The sequence below is a fragment of the Balaenoptera ricei genome, chromosome 1 (genome assembly GCF_028023285.1).
Source record: "Balaenoptera ricei isolate mBalRic1 chromosome 1, mBalRic1.hap2, whole genome shotgun sequence".
NCBI lineage: Eukaryota > Metazoa > Chordata > Mammalia > Artiodactyla > Balaenopteridae > Balaenoptera > Balaenoptera ricei.
The window spans coordinates 178,944,512-178,963,406 of record NC_082639.1 but is presented as its reverse complement, the minus strand read 5'-3'; the positions used below and the strand labels follow the sequence as shown (position 1 = coordinate 178,963,406).

The window sequence follows — 18,895 nt, the reverse complement described above, 5'->3', positions numbered from 1 at the left end:
TACTATTTTACTTTTGACCATGCTGTGTGTCTTGCGGGATCTTAGTTCCCCGACCAGGGATTGAACCCGCGCCCTCGGCAGTGAAAGCATGGAGTCCTAACCACTGGACCTCCAGGGAATTCCCCATCAGAATTTTACACAGAAGAGAATGTGTACAAGAACATGGTATTTAACAATAGCACTATAATAATTTAAATAATTGTTACTTGTATTATGGATAACTCTTTGATGGTTTTTAAAAAGAGAAGAAATTAAAGAAAGACAGCAGAGAGTTCATGGTTCATCTCCATCAAGATATTATGATGTCCTGAAGTCTTAACTTGGAGGGACTGGAATTCCAATGCATACTAGTTGCAGGGGTAGATTTATCTTGATGCTCAGGAAAATTGATCTTCAAGGCCTTTTGCTTGCATGAGCCCCTTCCAAGGCAAGCATGGATATATTTTTATAAAATTTGTGAATGTATAATATTTAACTACAATTTGTTATGGCCACTATCCCTTGCCCTTTTAACTTGTCCTCTGTCATACATGTCCACATACTGATTGAGATTAGGGTAACCATGGACATTTATGAACTCAAACTAAGGGGAAGTTGAGTCTGGGGAATATTTAGTTTGGGTTCAGTAGCTAAATTTATATGATTTCAGCCACTTTCATAAAAAAGTTGTTAAGGCTTAAATATGTCATTTTCACTGCAATCTGGAAAGATAAGAAATGTGAGAAATTACAGACTCTTAATTTGTATGCATATAAAGGGACGGTTTAAAGAAAAAGATCAGATAGAAAAATTAATATAATATGAAATAAAAGCTGTAAAAATGAAAAATGAAATCAACTGAAATATTCTGACATCAAGAAGAGAATTATAACAAAATAAATTTCAAATCATACTCAAAGTAGGAAACTATTAAAAGAAAATGATGGATCTAGGATCGAAGCAATGCATAAAAAATATGATTACTTTGATAATATAAATTATGAAAAGAAGTAACTCATATTGGAAAAATCTAAACTTCTTACTGATTTGTAGATAAAATAGTGGCATCTATGATAAAATACAACTTAAATTCAGTCATACAATAAGGATATCCATGAAAACTGGTATTGATGCTGTCAATTCAACAAATATTTAAGACAAGTCACTGCAAATCACCTTAAGACAAGAAAACTTAAAATGCCCTAAAATCTTAAAAAACCCTTTGTAGATATTTCTCCAAATTTGAAAATAATCTACATTTCCAAAATATTATAATAATGAGTTGTGAAGATTTAAGTCACTTTTCTAAACTTTAAATAATTAAAAAAATTTTTTGATTAACTATGTGACAGGAAAGAATGAATTATCTTTCTATTCTCTCTACAGATAATTATAGTACAAAGCCATGGCTGTATGAAGAGGTGACCAAGGGTGTCAGTTAAACATGTCAGGGAAAAAAATATAGAGGGATGTCAGAAGTTATATAATCCAAATATACTATTTTTATGTTAGTGGAATCTGCCAGGTTTATCTTTTTACATGTATAATTCTTGTCATTTATTTTCCCCTTATAAATAAATATTTATATTTTATCTTGTCTTCATCATTTGGTTTTATTTTCTTAAAAAGCATCTCCCAAATTTTATAGATTTTGGCACCCCCAAATCTAGATCTGACTAACTGTGTAATCTTGAGCATGTGTCTAATCTCTGTGCCTCAGCTTCCTCATTTTAAACATGTGAATAATAATAGTACCTATTTTGTACAGATTAATTGACGGAATAATGTATAAAACATTGGGCATAGTACCTCCTAGATAGTAAGTACTCATTTAATGATAATGATTGCTATTAATATTAATGCTAATTTAATAGCTATAGAAAAATAAAGGAGTAAAAGAATTATGGCACAACATCATCAATAATAATTTGTATACTCTCAGTATTGCTATGAATTATTTTCTTGGTCCAGAACCAATGCATTCATGTGTTTGTGTGTTTGTTTGCTTTTTGGTAGACATGACACTTTTCAAGAGGAAACAGTTTTGGTCTGCTTTTATGAAACGCATCACATGCACATAAAAAATGCGAGATTACATTTTTCTTTGTTAGACAATGTGTAGCTATTTGTCACAGTAGATGTAATTAACGTGAGCTGTCATTACTTATGTGTTTTATATCTAGGGCAAATTTCTCAATCTCTCTGTTTCTGAGATTTCCCCTCTACTGAAAGGTAGATGAGGCTCCCTTACCTGGAAGGCGACTGTACACCACACCCTGTTCCTCTCCCCCGCAGCACTCGAAATCTTTGCTCACAATCTGTCCACCACAGCACTGCTGGCCATGGCCATCATGGAGCCTCCCAGCACAGCAAATCTGGTTTCCGGAGGTGGAGTATGGCAGTCTGCCACAGCAGGAGTCGCCGAGGCCAGTGGAAACCCGGTTGTGCTGTTCATCTGGACAGCATACTTCACCTGTCAATTTAGGACAATAACCGTCATTGCATGAGTTAAAAAAATATGCTTTGACTCACGACTAAATTTTAGCACAATGATCTTGCAGATGCCAACTGCTTGACAGGGTATTGTCATACTGGAGTTGCAAAATCTCAATACCACTTCAAAATGTTTGCATTGAAGTTGTATAAACACGTGTATAAACACGTGTCTATGTCAGCTTAGAGGCAACGCTATGTTGCCTATTTTCTCTCTGACCCCTGATACATGAGCACATGAGGTCTGGTGACATGGATTAAGTGACATTACAAAAAAAGTTTGTCTACAAATACTTTTCTATCTATTTAGTATATATATATATATATATATATATACATATATATATATATATATATATATATATATATATATATACTTTTTTTTTTTTTTTTGGAAAGTGGGATGGACTCAGAAATCAATTCTTGATAAATCTGTATTGCTTTTGATTATAATTTCTTTAACCAAACTACATTTATTTAACCAAACAAAAGATTTTCAATGGAAAGCTTAATTAAATGAAAGGAGGTAAATATACTATATTCAAATCTGCATACTAGTATTTTGCTGAGCTATGGCAGACACTGCATTTCACTGATGTAGTTCCACCCACATTTCCCCTTTATATGATATTCTGAGAAACTTGAGACAAGAATAGAATAATCTTTTGCCTTAGTGCCTTGGGATCAAAGGGTTCAAATATTCTAAATATCAGTAGTCATTTTTTTTTTTTTTTGTATGAAGCGGCTTCTAAAAGACAAAAAAAATTTTTAATTGCTTTTCTTAAGGATATCTTAGAAAGGACTAATAAGAACTTGGAAGATGTAAAAATCAAACTTCATCTCTCCTCTCTATCTCATGACCAACACCTTCCTAGCCCCTTGAACCTTGACCTTCTCCTCCCATTGCCTTACTACTCTTCTTCTTCTTACACCTTCAAGAGACCCTCTTCTATTTCCTCCACTGCCCCTTCTTAAACATATCTTTCTCCCTGGACACTATCCCTTCATTAAATCTTATGAGGTATGTGAATATGATGGCCAACCTGGCAGGTTTTATAGCTTTAAACCACTGTCTAGATAAGATTTACATAATCTAGTTAATGACTTGCCAAACCTTCTTAAGAAAAGGCACAAGTTCCCTGAAGAATTTAAGATTGTCTCAGGGAGTTATAGTCGTGGACTCCCTGATCTCTGTCAATTAGCTCATGCTCTTGTGAAGATAGGATATGCCAAAACTTGGTTAGTAAAAGCCAGATGAACTGCTAACCAAAATGATATTTAAAATATGGGACAATATTTAACTACAGATAGATATAGAAAGAGTACAAAAGTAGGGCAAGAACTCTTAGCAGTTATCCCTGAGGTCTTTCTTATCCAAAATTCATTGGTCAAAAACCCAGCCCACTAGGTGAAATGGACAAATTACTACAACCTACCAAGACTAAATCATGAAGACATAGAAAATCTGAATAGACCTATGACTAGTAACAGAACTGAATCACTAATCAAAACCTCCTAGCAAAGAAAAGTCCTGGACCAGACGGCTTCACTGGTGAATTCTACCAAAAATTTAAAGAAAAGTTAACATCAATCCTCCTCAAATTCTTTCAAAAAATTGAAGAGGAAGAAATACTTCTTAGCTCAATATATGAGGCCAGAATTAGCCTGATAACAAAACCAGACACATCAAGGAAAGAAAACAACAGACCAATATCCCTTATAAATATTGATGCAAAAATTCTCAACAAAATACTAACACACTGAATTCAATTCATTAGCACATTAAAAGGATTATACAACATAACCAAGTGGGATTTATTCCTGGAATGCAAGGATAATTCAACATACAAAAATCAATCAATGTAATACACCACATTAACAGAATGAATGAAGGAAAACACGTGGTTGTCTCAACCGGTGCAGAAAAAGCATTTGACAAAATTCAACACTTTTCTATTATAAAAACATTTAACAAACTGGAAGTAGAAGAAAATACCTCAACATAATAAAGAGCATATGAGAAAAACCCACAACTAACATTATACTCAATGTTATACTCAAGAAAGCTCTTTTTCTAAGATCAGGAAGAAGACAAAAATGCTGATTTTAACCACTTCTACTCAACATAATATTGAAAGTATAACCAGAGCAATTTGGCAAGAAGAAGAAATAAAAGGCATCCATATTGAAAAGGAAGTAGTAAAATTATCTCTGTTCACGGACAATATAACCTCATGTGTATAAAACCCTAAAGATTCCACACCCAAAACCCCGTTTGAACTAATAAGAGAATTCAGCAGAGTTGCAGGATACAAAATCAACATACAAAAATCACTTGTGTTTTCATACACTATAAAAAACAAAAATGAAAAATCAGAAAAGGAAATTTAAAAAACAATTCCATTTACAATAGTGTAAAAATACTTAAGAATAAACTTAATCAAGGAGGTGAAGAAAATGTGCAGTGAAGACTACAAACTGCTGAAAGAAATTAAAGAAGAGTCAAATAAATAGAAGGGCATTCCATATTCAAGGATTAGAAGACTTAATATTGTTAAGATGTCAATACTACTCAGCAGCTTGAAGCAGGATTTCAGTTCCTGGCCAGAGACTGAGGTTGGTCAACAGCAGTGAGAGCACTGAATCCTAGCCACTAGACTAGTGGCAAGGCCCTGGCCCGTCAGCTGTGTCGAAAAGAATTTCCATATAGAGATGGAAAGTAGTGAAGCAAATAAAGGCTTTATTAGGAGGAAAAAGAGTACAGTACGTGTGGATAGACACATGGGAGGGCTCAGAGAGAGACAGAGTCTCCCCCTCGTGGTAGCTGGAATCACTTTTATGGGGCATTTCTTCTGGGTTTCCTTTGGCCACTCATCTTGCTTTGCCTGGTTCTGAGTCCATATATGGTTTATCTCAGGGTCCTCCCACGTGTGCGTGAGCATCTCTTAGCCAAGATGGATTCTAGTGAAGAGGCCTACTGGTAGTTGACATCACTTACTATGGGGTGGCTCCCCGTCCTGCTTTGACCTCCAAGGAGCCTTTCTGCACATGTGTAGTTGGGGAGGTCTCCTTGACTTCAAGAATGAGGAATATGTGGTCTTTTATATCTTTTCTGGGTGGGGCCCAGCCTTCTCCATCCTGCTTTTATGGAGTTTCTGCTATTATGCAGTTTCTGTCCACAGGGGAGAAACTGTTCAGCCTGGGGCCCATCTATCTCCTGCCTCATAGAGAGTCAATGCAATTGCTATCAAAATCCCAACAATACTTCTTGCAGAAACAGAAAAATCCATCCTAATATTCAAATGGAATCTCCAGGTACCTCAACTAGCAAAACAATCTCAAAAAAGAACAAAGTTGGAGGTCTCACACTTCCTGATTTCAAAACTTATTATATGGACTTATATATACTACCAAATGTAAAATAGATAGCTAGTGGGAAGCAGCTGCATAGCACAGGGAGATCAGCTCAGTACTTTGTGACCACCTAGAGGGGTGGGATAGGGAGGGTGGGAAGGAGATGCAAGAGGGAGGAGATATGGGGATATAGGTGTATGTATAGCTGATTCACTTTGTTATAAAGCAGAAACTAACACACCATTGTAAAGCAATTATACTCCAATTAAGATGTTAAAAAAAGAAAAACTTATTATAAAGCTGCAGGAATCAAAACAGTGTGATCCTGGTACGAAGACAGACATATAGACCAATGGAATAGAACAGAAAGCTCAGAAATAAAACCTCGGGTGTATAATCAAATGATTTTCAACAAGGATGTCAAGACCATTCAATAGGGAAAGGACCAAATTTGTTGGAAAAACTGGATATCCAAATGGAAAGAATGAAGTTGAACCCATACCTTATACCATATACAAAAATTAAATAAAAATGGATCTAAGACCTAAATGTAAAAGCTGTAACTATAAATTTTTTAGAAGAAAACATAGGAGAAAAGTCTAGTGACATTGGTTTTGGCAATGATTTCTTGGATATGACACCAGAAGCACAGGCAACAATAAGAAAAATAGATGATTTGGACTTTATCAAAATTAAAATGTGTTATGCATCTAAAGACACCATCAACTGATTAAAACTGTGACCCACAGGAGAAAATATTTGCAAATCACATATTTAAAAATGGATTAATATCCAGACTGTATAAAGAACTTCTACAACTCAATAACAAAAACACAAACAATCTAATTAAAAAATGGGCAAAGGATACATATAAACATTTCTTTAAAGAAGATGACCAATAAGCACAAATAAGCTCAATATTATTAATTATTAGGGAAATGTGTATCAAAACCACAATGAGATACCACTTGACACCCAGTTATGATTATTATAAAAAACAAAACAAAAACAGAAAATAACAAGAGTTAGCAAGAAAGTGGACAAATTCGAACCCTGTGCATTGCTGTTGGTGCAGCTGCTGTGGAAAACACTATGGCGGTTCCTCAAAAAATTAAACATAGAATTACCATATGATATAGGAATTCCACTTCTGGGTATATAGCCAAAAAAATTGAAAGCAAGGACTCGAACGGATAATTGTACAACAATGTTTATAGCAGCCTTATTCACAATAGCCAAAAGGTGGAAACAACCCAAATATCCATCAACAGATGAACAGATAAACAAAACGTTGTATATACACACAAATGGAATATTATTCAACCTGAAATAGGAAGGAAATTCTGACACATGCTACAACATGTATGAACCTTGGAAACATTATGTTAAGTGAAATAAGCCAGTCATAAAAGGACCAATATTATATGATTCTACTTATATGAGGTACCTAGAGAAATGGAGAAATGATCTTACTATGAACAGTGCAGTTGCTGTATTTGTTACATTTCTCTGGGTGAGAGGTTTCTCCTGTCTGGTCTGCAATGTAGTTCCCATTTCTTAAATCTTTACAGCTAAAGAACTCAGTGTCCCTTGTTGGCAAACTTTCTTTAACATAATGTGTCACAAGGTCCAGGGGCAGCACCAGTTAATTAAACATCACTTAGGACAATGGTGGGCTTAGAGGAACAGTGTACATACCTATATTGGGGAAAACCAAACCAACCCTTTTTTAAAAAAAAAAAACTCCACTTTTGAGTATAACAAATATCGATTGGATATTGTAGTCACATTTTCTGGAATCCCTCAGAATGTTATTCAGTTACTGACAGAAGAAAAGGCTTCATAACAAGAGGTGTGGATTATATCAATGAGAAGTAAAACATTTTTTTCCCCCTCAAAAAAGGGCTATTAGACATAAGATACAAGGATCAGTCACCTTCTCATTAACCTCTCAAAATGAATCTATTTCACGACAGGCTTGAAAATGTTTTCTCTCTAAAAGCTACCATGCAGTCTTAACAGTTAATTGTTATTCTTATCAAAGAATGACCCGCATTAACATTTAGCTTGAGGTCATTAGCATATTTATAAAAAAAAGGGGAGTGGAAAGATCATTCTTTCCTCTGCTGTTCTTTGTTATAGGGGTTCTATGGAGGAAAGTTGTGAGAAAAAATGAAGTCAATATTGTCCAACAAAATGAAGTAAATATTATTCACCAATATTTCAGACCTGTCTAGAAATATCAAAATGCCTATATCAGTCTCAGCCTTGAACTGGCAGACTACTGATTGAATTTTAATTACATTGAAATATAAGATGGTTTGGGGTCAATACACTTTCTTTCTTAATGTAAACAGTGTTAAACCAGTTAATAAAGACCATTGGCTGAAAATAGAGGTCACAATATAATCTCTTCTTTTAGGTACTGATATATTGAGATTCATGATTGGAGTAAAACATTTTCTTTGATTATCCAATAAGATTGCATTTTTTCCTTTTGACATCAAGGTAAGCATTCTAATCCTGTGAAAAATTAACCACTTAAAAGATCCAAATGTGGGCCATGCTCAACAGATGGGTAGATATTAAAATGCTTGAGGTCTGAGGGCTTCCCTTGTGGCGCAGTGGTTAAGAATTCACCTGCCAATGCAGAGGACACGGGTTCGATCCCTGGTCCGGGAAGATCCCACATGCCATGGAGCAACTAAGCCCGTGAGCCACAACTACTGAGCCTGCGTTCTAGAGTCAGTGAGCCACAACTACTGAGCCCGTGAGCCACAGCTACCGAGCTCATGTGCCACAACTACTGAAGCCCGCGTGACTAGAGCCTGTGCTCTGCAACAAGAGAAGCCACCGCAATGAGAAGCCCGCGCACCATAATGAAGAGTGGACCCCGCTCTCCACAACTAGAGAAGGCCCATGCACAGCAACGAAGACCCAACACAGCCAAAAATAAATAATAAATAAATAAATTAATTAAAAAATATATAATAAAAAATATAAAATGCTTGAGGTCTGAATGAGCATGTGTCAATATACAGATCATGGAGGTTTTAAAAAATCTTGTTTTAAAAATTACTTATTAAAAAGTTTTGTATAATATCAATAAATGACATTTGAGCTTCCATGACTTATTTCAGTTTTGGGAAAAGAAAGTTAAATTTTATTTGGAAATAGAACAAAAGTAGATTGATTTCTTAGTTAGAGATCTGACACTTTGTGCTAGGATTGAGAAAGGTGACAGGTAAAGATCCTAGGTGTTCATAGCCGTGACATATGCAACCAAGTGTTTTTCATCAGTTTTAAGGCATAGCGGATATTTTTCAGAGTTGGGACAGTTCATGGCAAATCATAACTTATCAAAAATTTTAATGTGGCTTGGAGATGAAAACACAATTGTTTAGTTCTATGCTAGACTTAGAGAAAAGCCTAATATGACCTATTGGTCTGAAGAATGGGAAGGATGGAACAATAGAAAATATCCATCTCACCTCTATAGTTATAATTTTCAAGGCAAATTTTTTTGCAAGGAGGGAAGATGTGAAATATAGTTGAAAACTCCCAAAGTGTAAATTATTTTGAGAGAGTAAAGCATTTGACAGTGTTTAATTCATTGCCTAACACTATGATTTGTAGTATAACGAAGTTAAGGCTTTTCTGCAAAATCTTCGTTTCTGTCACCGTTGTGTTTTCTTACTTGGAAAATCCAGTTGATTAAGAGTTAATTATGAAAGTATTTTTGCATAAGAATCAGAAATAACTGTACTTTTACTAAGGCAGATTTTTCTATTAATTTTAAGGAAAAATTATGAAGAATAGAAGATCTCTGCCTTGAATAAACCTGCATAGTATTTAAACATTTCACTTTCCCTGTTTGCTCCAGTGTTTTGTAAAGGATATACTGGGTGAGACAATTTCTCGATACAGATATCTTGGATGGATATATTTGTACTGAACACAAGGTACACAGAACAATACCTGAATTAACTACATGTTTGGCATAAATTTCATGTTAAACTAGATATCTCAAAGCATTGGGCACCCAAACACTTAGCTTTCTTTTCTTTCTCCCATATCTATTTTCTGTGCTTTTAAAGAAGAAATAGCCATTAAACTTAGGTACTAGGAAAAAAAAAATCTGTATTCTCAATGGCTTTTCTAGAATAAATAGTAACTGATAGTAACAGTAATGAAGATTTTTAGAAGTCTAGAATAGTCGTTTAAGAATTATGTTAACACCTGTTAGGTAGACTGCTCAAAAGAGCAGTCCGGCATGGATTTTGGAAAGACACACAGATTTGCATTTCAGCTCTTCTACTCCCATCTATGTGGATCTGGGCCTGTTACTGATTCTCTCTGAACCTCTTTCCTTATTTGTAAACTTAAGATAAAATACCAGTCTCCTACAGTTGTGAAAAAAATAGAAGGTACCATATCATATGTAAAGCCTTGAATACAGAGCGTGCCAGAAACTTGTTGTTTTATAAATGCCAACTGTTGTTATCTTTATTTTCAGTTATATTCACTGGACATTGTTTTGTGTAGTTGAATTTGGAAAATGGCTTATTCAGTTGGCTGATAAGACAGAAGGAAAAGAAGGTGAGGAGGGAAAAATTCCTGATTGCTACTCTTTGCTACATCCCTCCTTCCCCTGCCAGACCTAGAGCAATTAGGCGGCCTCAGATAAATGGAACCTGTGGTTATGAACCCTCTAGGAACAATGCATACAACCTTCAGAACAGAAATGGAGAAAATGGAGAACAGCTTCACGGAGCGGAACACGAAGAAATTCAGAGTTTATGGTGAAATACTCAGCCATGTGGATAAAATAAAGTCACAAAAAAGGGAATTATCCAGCTCTCCAGATATATTTCTTTATGTAATACATATAATGAGTCTCTATTCTCTCTCTAGTTTGTACATAGTCTTGCTTATATTTCAAAAAAGCTGAGAGAAGAAATGATACCTAAAGCCGGCCATTGGCTATGTGTTAGTGGTTTAATCTTTGGTGGGGAGGTGCTTAAAATAGTTCATTGACACAAGTCACATGTTTGCTTTTTTCTGGTTCCCAAGATTACTGAGTACTACTGGAAATGATCCTCACCTGGTAGAATCCTAACGTAATACCCCGAGCAGCACTGATGATTCGGTTGTCCCTCTTGTATTCGGCCACCACAACAAACTCCAGTTGAGTTCAAAACAAATGCGATGTACTTCTCTTCACAACAGCGGTGTCCAGGCTGGGTGTCGTAGAGAACTCCATTACAACACACCTGAAATTTGAGAATCAGGTATAAAGAAATAGCTTTATTAAGAGTATTGTACCACCATATCTTATGTGATACAGTTATTATTTAATAAGGACTTGATCTGAGACCAAATGTAGCATATTTCTGATAAAAATTTAAAGGTTTACAAAGTACATTTTCTCTGTATCATTCAAATTCTACCAATGCTATTTGATACAATGTAGCTTCTTTTAGCCTTCAACCATGCTTTGTGCTCTATTATAATACTCTATAAATATGAATTATCTTTTGAATGTCAGTGCTTCCAATGAGAAGATGATTTAGAATTGTAAATGAACAATTTCCTTCATATATATGTTTTTATTTTAATGATTGTTTAATTTAAAAACATCGTATCTGTGGAAACCTGTCTCTCATTGATCTTTTTTTTAATACATTGCATTTTCCTCATACTAATTTATATGATCACTTATTTATGAACCCAATCTTCAGACAAGGCAATCTCAACAGTGTCCAACATTTATATATATGTGTGTGTGCGTGTGTGTGTGTGTGTGTGTGTGTGTGTGTACGTATATAAAAGGAAATTTATATGGAAATTAATTTTGAAAAACCCTTTTAACAGTGTGTTTTCTCCAGGAGCTGTGGAAGAAATTATGTGCTTGAGCAATCAAATAATTATTTTGCATGCTCACTTGAGGTCTGAGAGACTGACACTCTATCTAGAACAAATGAAACACAGAATAGTGCTGAGATGTAGCCTCAGAACATATACTCGGCATAAGTTGCATTAATTAGATAGATGCTTCCTGTGGCAGACAAAATCGACCACTATTTAGGAGGTGCTTATATTTTTCCTTTTTGCTCATTGCTACTTCCAGCCTGCACCGACATTTGATTCATGCTTAATACAAGGGCAGTAAAATATGGAATCTCTAAGTCTGAAGACTAGCTTAGTACTTCATTCATTTCTCAAAAGTGACCAAAGAGCAAAGAAACTGGGCAGAAGTCTATTTCTATGTTTCCTCAGGTAGCCCTGGTAAACCAACTGCAATAAATTGGCTTTGCTGTGTCAAGTTAATAGCAATGAGGATTCAAAATCAGTCTAATTCCAAGGATAAATTGCATGACTCCTTTCTTTGATGCCATATTCTATGTGACAAGTAAATTTTCAAATTATGCCCCATTTTAAAAGAGTTAAGCAAAAACTCTTCTCTTTGTGTTTATGTGGGATTTAGGAATGCTGGTCATTTTTGCTTTCAGGGTAAAACAATACACACCTTCCTCTTGTTTTATGACAGTGACCTAAAATCTTGCCCTTTGTTGTACAATCTTAAAGAATTTATTAAAGTCCCATTCATGTATAGTGAGTTTCTGGACATCGAAGAACATCCAGCCTTTTCCTTCAGCAAGATTTGCCAGGACTTACCATCCTTTTAAATTTTCAAGCATTTATTTAGTGATGGGTCATTAGGACTGGTTCCCTCCCATACTTTCAGTGTCAGTGCCATTCTCAAGCTCTTTCAGTCACGTGAAACTTGTGCCTTTCTTCTAACCAACTCTGGTTTAGATCATCAATGGGTCCCCAAAGGGGACATTTTCAAGAGATTATTTCTCTTGAGAGGTCTCCTCCTGAACAGAGTATTTCTTAATCTTCGAATTCAGTCTTCAAGTTCGTTGTCTCAGAAAACAATTTTAATAACTTGAGCTGGTAAGTGTGTAGCTGATATTCAAATAGGCAGCCTGTTCCTTGCTCTATGGTTTCCAAAAGTAATTCTGTAATCTAGTGATTCTCAAAGTGTGGTCCCTGGACCAGATGTAGAGGCATCACCTAGGAACATGTTAGAAATGCAAATTCTCATGCTCTACCCCAGACTTCTTCTGGGGGTGGGACCTGCTGTGTGTGTTTTAACAAGCCCTCCAGGTGTGATACTCACTGGGGTTTGAGACCCATAGCTGTAATCACACAGGGAAGCTTGTATAACTATTACAGATGCTCCTGTAGTGATTTAGCCAAAAGACTCTTAGACTCACAATAAATCTATTTTCTACCTCTCTCCAACCTCTCACCCAGGAAATATATATTCATAGTTAACCCCAAACAAAATTTACAAACAACTTTTTTCCTCTTGAGATTTTAATTGACTTCCTCTTTCGCTGACAATACCTGTGTGTGTCCTTAATCCTTAAAGTAAAAATGACTTTGTTTAATGCATCAAAGTTTTTTTTTTTTTTCTCCTGGAGAATTTTAATGGGAAAATTTATTCTAGCAATTTTTTTTCCTCTCAGAAATCCTAAATTTCATTTCATTTTATGAAAGTGTGTTCATCAGATGGTACACATTTAATGCCTTAAAATGACGTAAAACTTACGCATAATGACAATTCTGGAGCCTAAGTGTCAAAAAAAAGTACAGCTAGTAACGACTAGTTTTATGGCATTTCTTAGATGATAGCAACTGCTTAGCCAGTGTCAGCCATAATAATTTGTATTTTGATCCATATTGCTTCAACAACTCACTTTCATAATTACTATGTCCTTTTGCAGTGAATCTTTTGAATTTAGTAGTAGCTTTAGTCATTACATGTGTGATGTTGTTGATAAATAGGAACATTATTTCATTATGTGAAATCCTATCTTCAAACTGAGGATTTTCTGCATCATTTATCAATAAAAACCATTTACAAACCCCTCTGTCTGGCTGTATTATTGATCTGATTCTTAAACTGCAACTAATATGAACACTAATCTGCAAATGGCCATAATTTAAAAATATTTCTGTCAAACCATGAAAGGTCCCACTCATGGTTACTCATCAGTGTCATGTAAACAAACACCCACTTGTAGCTGAATGGATTTGTTGTAAAGAAAATTCAAGTCACTCAATCAAACAAATTTGGGAGGTTCTTTATCATTTCAATAAACTCATTCTCCTGTGAAGATGATGAAAAATGAGAAGGCTAAGATGCTCATCAGGAAGATAGGATTTGTATAAGCATCCTTCCTTTTCCATGGGGTCTTCTTGATAGGTGGAAATCTTGATCATGATAAATCATGGTTTAAGAAGCAAGTGATTTCCTCAGACACAAATGTAAAATGTTAAAAGTATCCTCTCGCTTTTCTGGAGGTCACTTGATAGCAATATCATCTATCAAAGACATAGCAGATAATCTTTAAAAAATTAAGACACAGTTTTAATTTATTATGTTGAATTGTAATTTCTTTTTTCCCTGGCTTTCTTGAAATATACTTGAGAAATAAAATTATATATGTTAAAAAAAAAAAAAAAAGGCAAGTGATTTCACTTGGAGTGTTTAGTGAGAAAAACATATTTCACTGACTAGTTTGAAAAGATTTACCTTAGCCTCAGGAGAGTAGCACCTGGGTCCACAGATAGTTTCAGGTTTTTGACACTTCACTGCTTTGCAGAGTTCATGACTGTGGTCCTTCACTGACTTCTGGATTTTAAGGCATGAACGCCATGTTTTCCGTAAGAGATCATATCCGAGAATGATGCCATTTGGCTTCCCTGGAGACATCCAATCAATCTGAAGGGATCTGCAATGGACAGAATAATCAGTATTTCTGAAAAGACAACATTTAACATTGCTGTTATCAGTCTCATCTGCCTTCCAGTTTGGTCAAAAAGTCTATTTCACCAACAACTTCCTAATTAAAAAGCTGGAGCAAAAGAATATATATACTAATATATATCCTGATATATGCTACTACCATAGACTATGTTTTGAGAATCAATCAAAACCATTTAAGCTTTTGGGAGAATAACACATGACATGAGTCCGGTGGTCTCCCACTTTAAATTTTAGAGGCAAAAAGAAAGTATCATTGTCTGTGGCTAGTCAGAAAATCAACAGAAAGTTTTGGTTGATAAGTAAAAACAAGACACAAATAATTTGACTTAGTAAATAGGGTGGAAATTAGAATATGTGTCAGACCTAATCCCTATTTATAATCCCCTTCTCCTTTGCCTTCCTTCCCTCAGCTAGCACTAGCCACGTGACCCATAGCTGCTCAAAGAGATGCAACCAGAAGATGGTGGGATTCTAATAAAGGTCCCTAGGAAAATTTAGCTTCCTTCATGTGGCTGTCGCCTTTTCCCCTTTTCTTTCTTTCTGCTAAACATGATGTCTGGAACTTTGGCAATCACCTCATTCTTCTTGCAACCATTTGAGAAAGACCATAAGAATCACAAAGATGCCTCTGCGGTATTTGTTATAACTGAACCAATGCCAACAACAATCTACCTCTAGAACTACTTACTTGAGCCTCTACTGTTGGTTGTTTTGTTACTTATAGCCAAAGTACATGACCAAATTGATACAATCTTTTTATCAGTTATCAATTGATAAAATTTATCAATGAATTTATTTATTGATACATAACATTTATAAATTTTCTCAATTGATAAAATTGATAAGCTCCCTCCAAATATACTTTATCTGAATTTTTTGACTCATAGAAACAGATTTAATTCTGCAATAGTTCTTTATATACCATGATCAAATATGTTTTGTGGTCAGAAAAAGAGGAATTAGAGATTCCCATAACAAACTCCGTTATATTATTATGTTCTTGAAGATGTTTGATTTTTAAAAATTGAGCCACGGTTTACTCTAAACATATAAATATACTGTTTTGGGTGGTTTGGTATACAATGAAGGCATAATATGGGACCAAAACTTTACTGCATTTTCAATGGTCTATTAATATTTCATCTGCTGTACTGAGTGAGATCATAATATAAAGCTGTTCACAGAAGAGTGAATCCTGAATAAAATGATCTACTCTCAGGTTAATGTGCAGAACTTTAATTCTGCACTTACGTCTACTTGTCAGAATGACACAGTCTAGATGACATACCTGTACTATCTTTAGTATTTTTTTAAGAAGTCTATAAGAAGAAAGTAGTTAAAGTTTTAATAAAGCCCCAGAGATTTGGACATGACATATTTTTGCAATTCAGCACAGCAAGGAAAGTCTGTTATTTGCAAAACACTAGGTAAATGTAAAATAATTATTTTTGTTCTCATTATTTTCAAAAAAGAGGGTGGAACTCTGATACTCAAGATTACTTTCATTGTTTTAATTCTAGAATTTTCAACCATAACAACCATTCACAAATAGTTATAGGTTAGCTTTACATATAAAACCTTCCAGTAAATACTCTGGAGAAGAGCAAGCACATATGAGTTTAGTCCCTATGCTTTAAGATCTTAAAATAAAATTATCACAATAACTTATGTTGACCATCTTTCTGCCACTGTGTAAAATAATATTTTTGTTATACCTTTCGTTTTCAGGAGAAGTATGTCTTTACAGGCCAAATTTTACTGGACCCTATCAGAATTCTAAGTGACATCACATGTTAGGAATTCAATTAGGCGCAAACATTTACATTAAAAAGCCGCAGTCAAGATAAACCTTGACATTTTAATAGACTGCTACAAAAGAAAATTATTTCCTTTTCTTGGAGATACAAACATAACACTTTCACTAATAAGACTCCGTAGATAAGAAATTAATGTCACCTATGAGAGAACAGTTTCACAGGTGACTTGTATAGTCACCATTATTATTCTAAGGTCTTTATCCAACTCTCAAAATTAATTCCACGTTTTGCAGATACCTCTTTTGTATTCATTGCATAATCAACTACAGGAAAGACTTCATTTAAGTGAATTCAAAGGTCGGACTTATCCACAAAAGCTGACGAACTAGTGAAGTCTAGAAAACACCATGTAGAACCATGCCATTGTAACTTCTCCTTCTTGCACAGAATAACTGTGAAGTGAGATCACCTATATTTTTAGTGATAGCACGAACAGTTTTGATGTTGAGGATCTGAGTCAGGTTCACTAATGTACGTGAGCAAAGAAGAATAGGGTGTTTAACACCTGTCCACCTCTCATTAGAACCCATGGGAGTAACAATGAAAAATCTTTTGGTTGTTGATTTAAGATGAAAGACATCTCTGAGAAATGCACATTATTAATAACTGGATTAATGGTTTCATTGCTTTGATGTTTAAGAGTAAAATAGAAGGAACATTCTTAAACCATAGGAATTAATGTGAAATATTGGGGAAACAAACCGAAGGTTTTTTTTTTGTTTGTTTTAATACATCAGTAAAGGTAGGCTCATGCAGAAACATGAATCCTCAAATGGATCTTCTTTTTTGGGGGTAGATTTGTTCATAAAGTGACAATTAGAGTTTACTTAGCTTCCAGAGCACCAAGGAATAAAATTTAAGCTACCTTAATAGAGCTTCTGATAAAAGCCACAATGCTTACACACATTTTAGCACGATTCATTGGGTGTTTAGAAAGTCTAGTCAGAGCTATTGACTATTTCTTTTTAAGTCTGTCATATTGTTAGTAGATTTACTATTCTACTTCTGTTACTACTATATACCCCTGTGGCCACCATCACCACAATAATCATCACATTCAGCTCAAGAAGTACAAAATAACATTGAAGATAGAAATAATTATGGGAAAATCATTTCTTTATCACTTACCTTTACTGGTAAATATTAAAATGATACAGTTCAGAAAAAACTTCTATGGAGAGTTACGGTTCCCTTGGTGCTCTACATTTTATTCTAATATTTTATCACAATTTTGTCAAAATGTTCTTGTTTGGGCCAAAGGAAAAAATCTTCACATTACTTTAAGACATCCATCTAAATTGTTATAAGTAGCTGCACATTCCCTGATCATGTTTACAGAGGCCTTTTAAAAATTCCTATTCAACTTAGTCATTTTTGTCAGTCATTTATATAACATTCAAGCTCTTCAATACTCTTCCAGATTGCGGTTATCAAAAATGACCAGGACACTTTTAATATAAGACTAAATAAATGTAATATGACAACAATATTAATTCTCTGCTCTCAAATCAAATAACTGAATGTTTAATTATCCACTAGAATATTTAGCATAACTTGTAGTCAGTAAAATATCAAAAGGTAAAAACTCTGTGTCCTTGAGTATGAGGAGATATGAAACATGCATACCTGAAGCATGTCAAATATTATACAGCAGTGTAAAATCAAGTGTTTAAGTGTGTAGTCTAGGGTACAGGTATTATAGAAACACACAAACAAAGATCACTATGTCTAGATGAACAACGAAGGTTTCATGGGAGAAGGGGATGTGGACTTGAATTGGAACAAGAGAATGGGAAGAATTCTGAGCAGGAAGATCCATATAAGCAAAAATAAGAGGGAGAAGCAGCCTAGCCATATGTAGAAGAGTAATGGGACCAACTTGATGAGCGAACGATTTACATCCAGCAATAATGGAAGGTCACTTTGAACCTAAGAAGAAAGTTATGAAGTCCCTCAAATACTATATTGAGGAATTTGATGGTGAAATAGGGTGATTGTGCAGTGGTATCACTAGCAGAATAAAAAGTCCTTTTAGAAGTAATACCCTGGCAGATTAGAGTAGAAGAGACTAGGGGTAGGGAGAAATATCAGTGAGCTTCTGCAGTAACTTAAGTATGAAAGACGGTTTAATGGGGTTTTCTCTTATTTAGGAACTTAAACTATAGCCCCAAACTGAGGATGACCGATGATGAATTCCTCTGTTAAGTATCTTGCTTCTAAAAGGGAACAAACAGCAAGATTCTGCTGCAATGAACATTGCGGTGCATGCATCCTTTCGAATTATGGTTTTCTCCAGATATGGAGTGGGATTGCTGGGTCATATGGTAGCTCTATTTTTAGTTTTTTAAGGAACCTCCATACTGTTCTCCACAGTGGCTGTACCAATGTACATTCCCACCAACTGTGTAGG

At 34.9% G+C, this 18,895-nt stretch overlaps 1 protein-coding gene across 1 annotated transcript in view; it reads right to left on the bottom strand.

Moving 5' to 3' along the window:
• USH2A (usherin) overlaps positions 1–18,895 on the bottom strand; it is a 775,536-nt gene that overhangs the window by 198,558 nt on the left and 558,083 nt on the right. The window contains exons 47-49 of the mRNA XM_059905730.1: positions 14,435–14,633; positions 10,931–11,099; positions 2,231–2,452 (exon numbers count right to left, since the gene is read on the bottom strand). Of these exons, the coding sequence (XP_059761713.1) occupies positions 2,231–2,452; positions 10,931–11,099; positions 14,435–14,633 (590 nt within the window). The remainder of the gene's footprint in view (positions 1–2,230; positions 2,453–10,930; positions 11,100–14,434; positions 14,634–18,895) is intronic.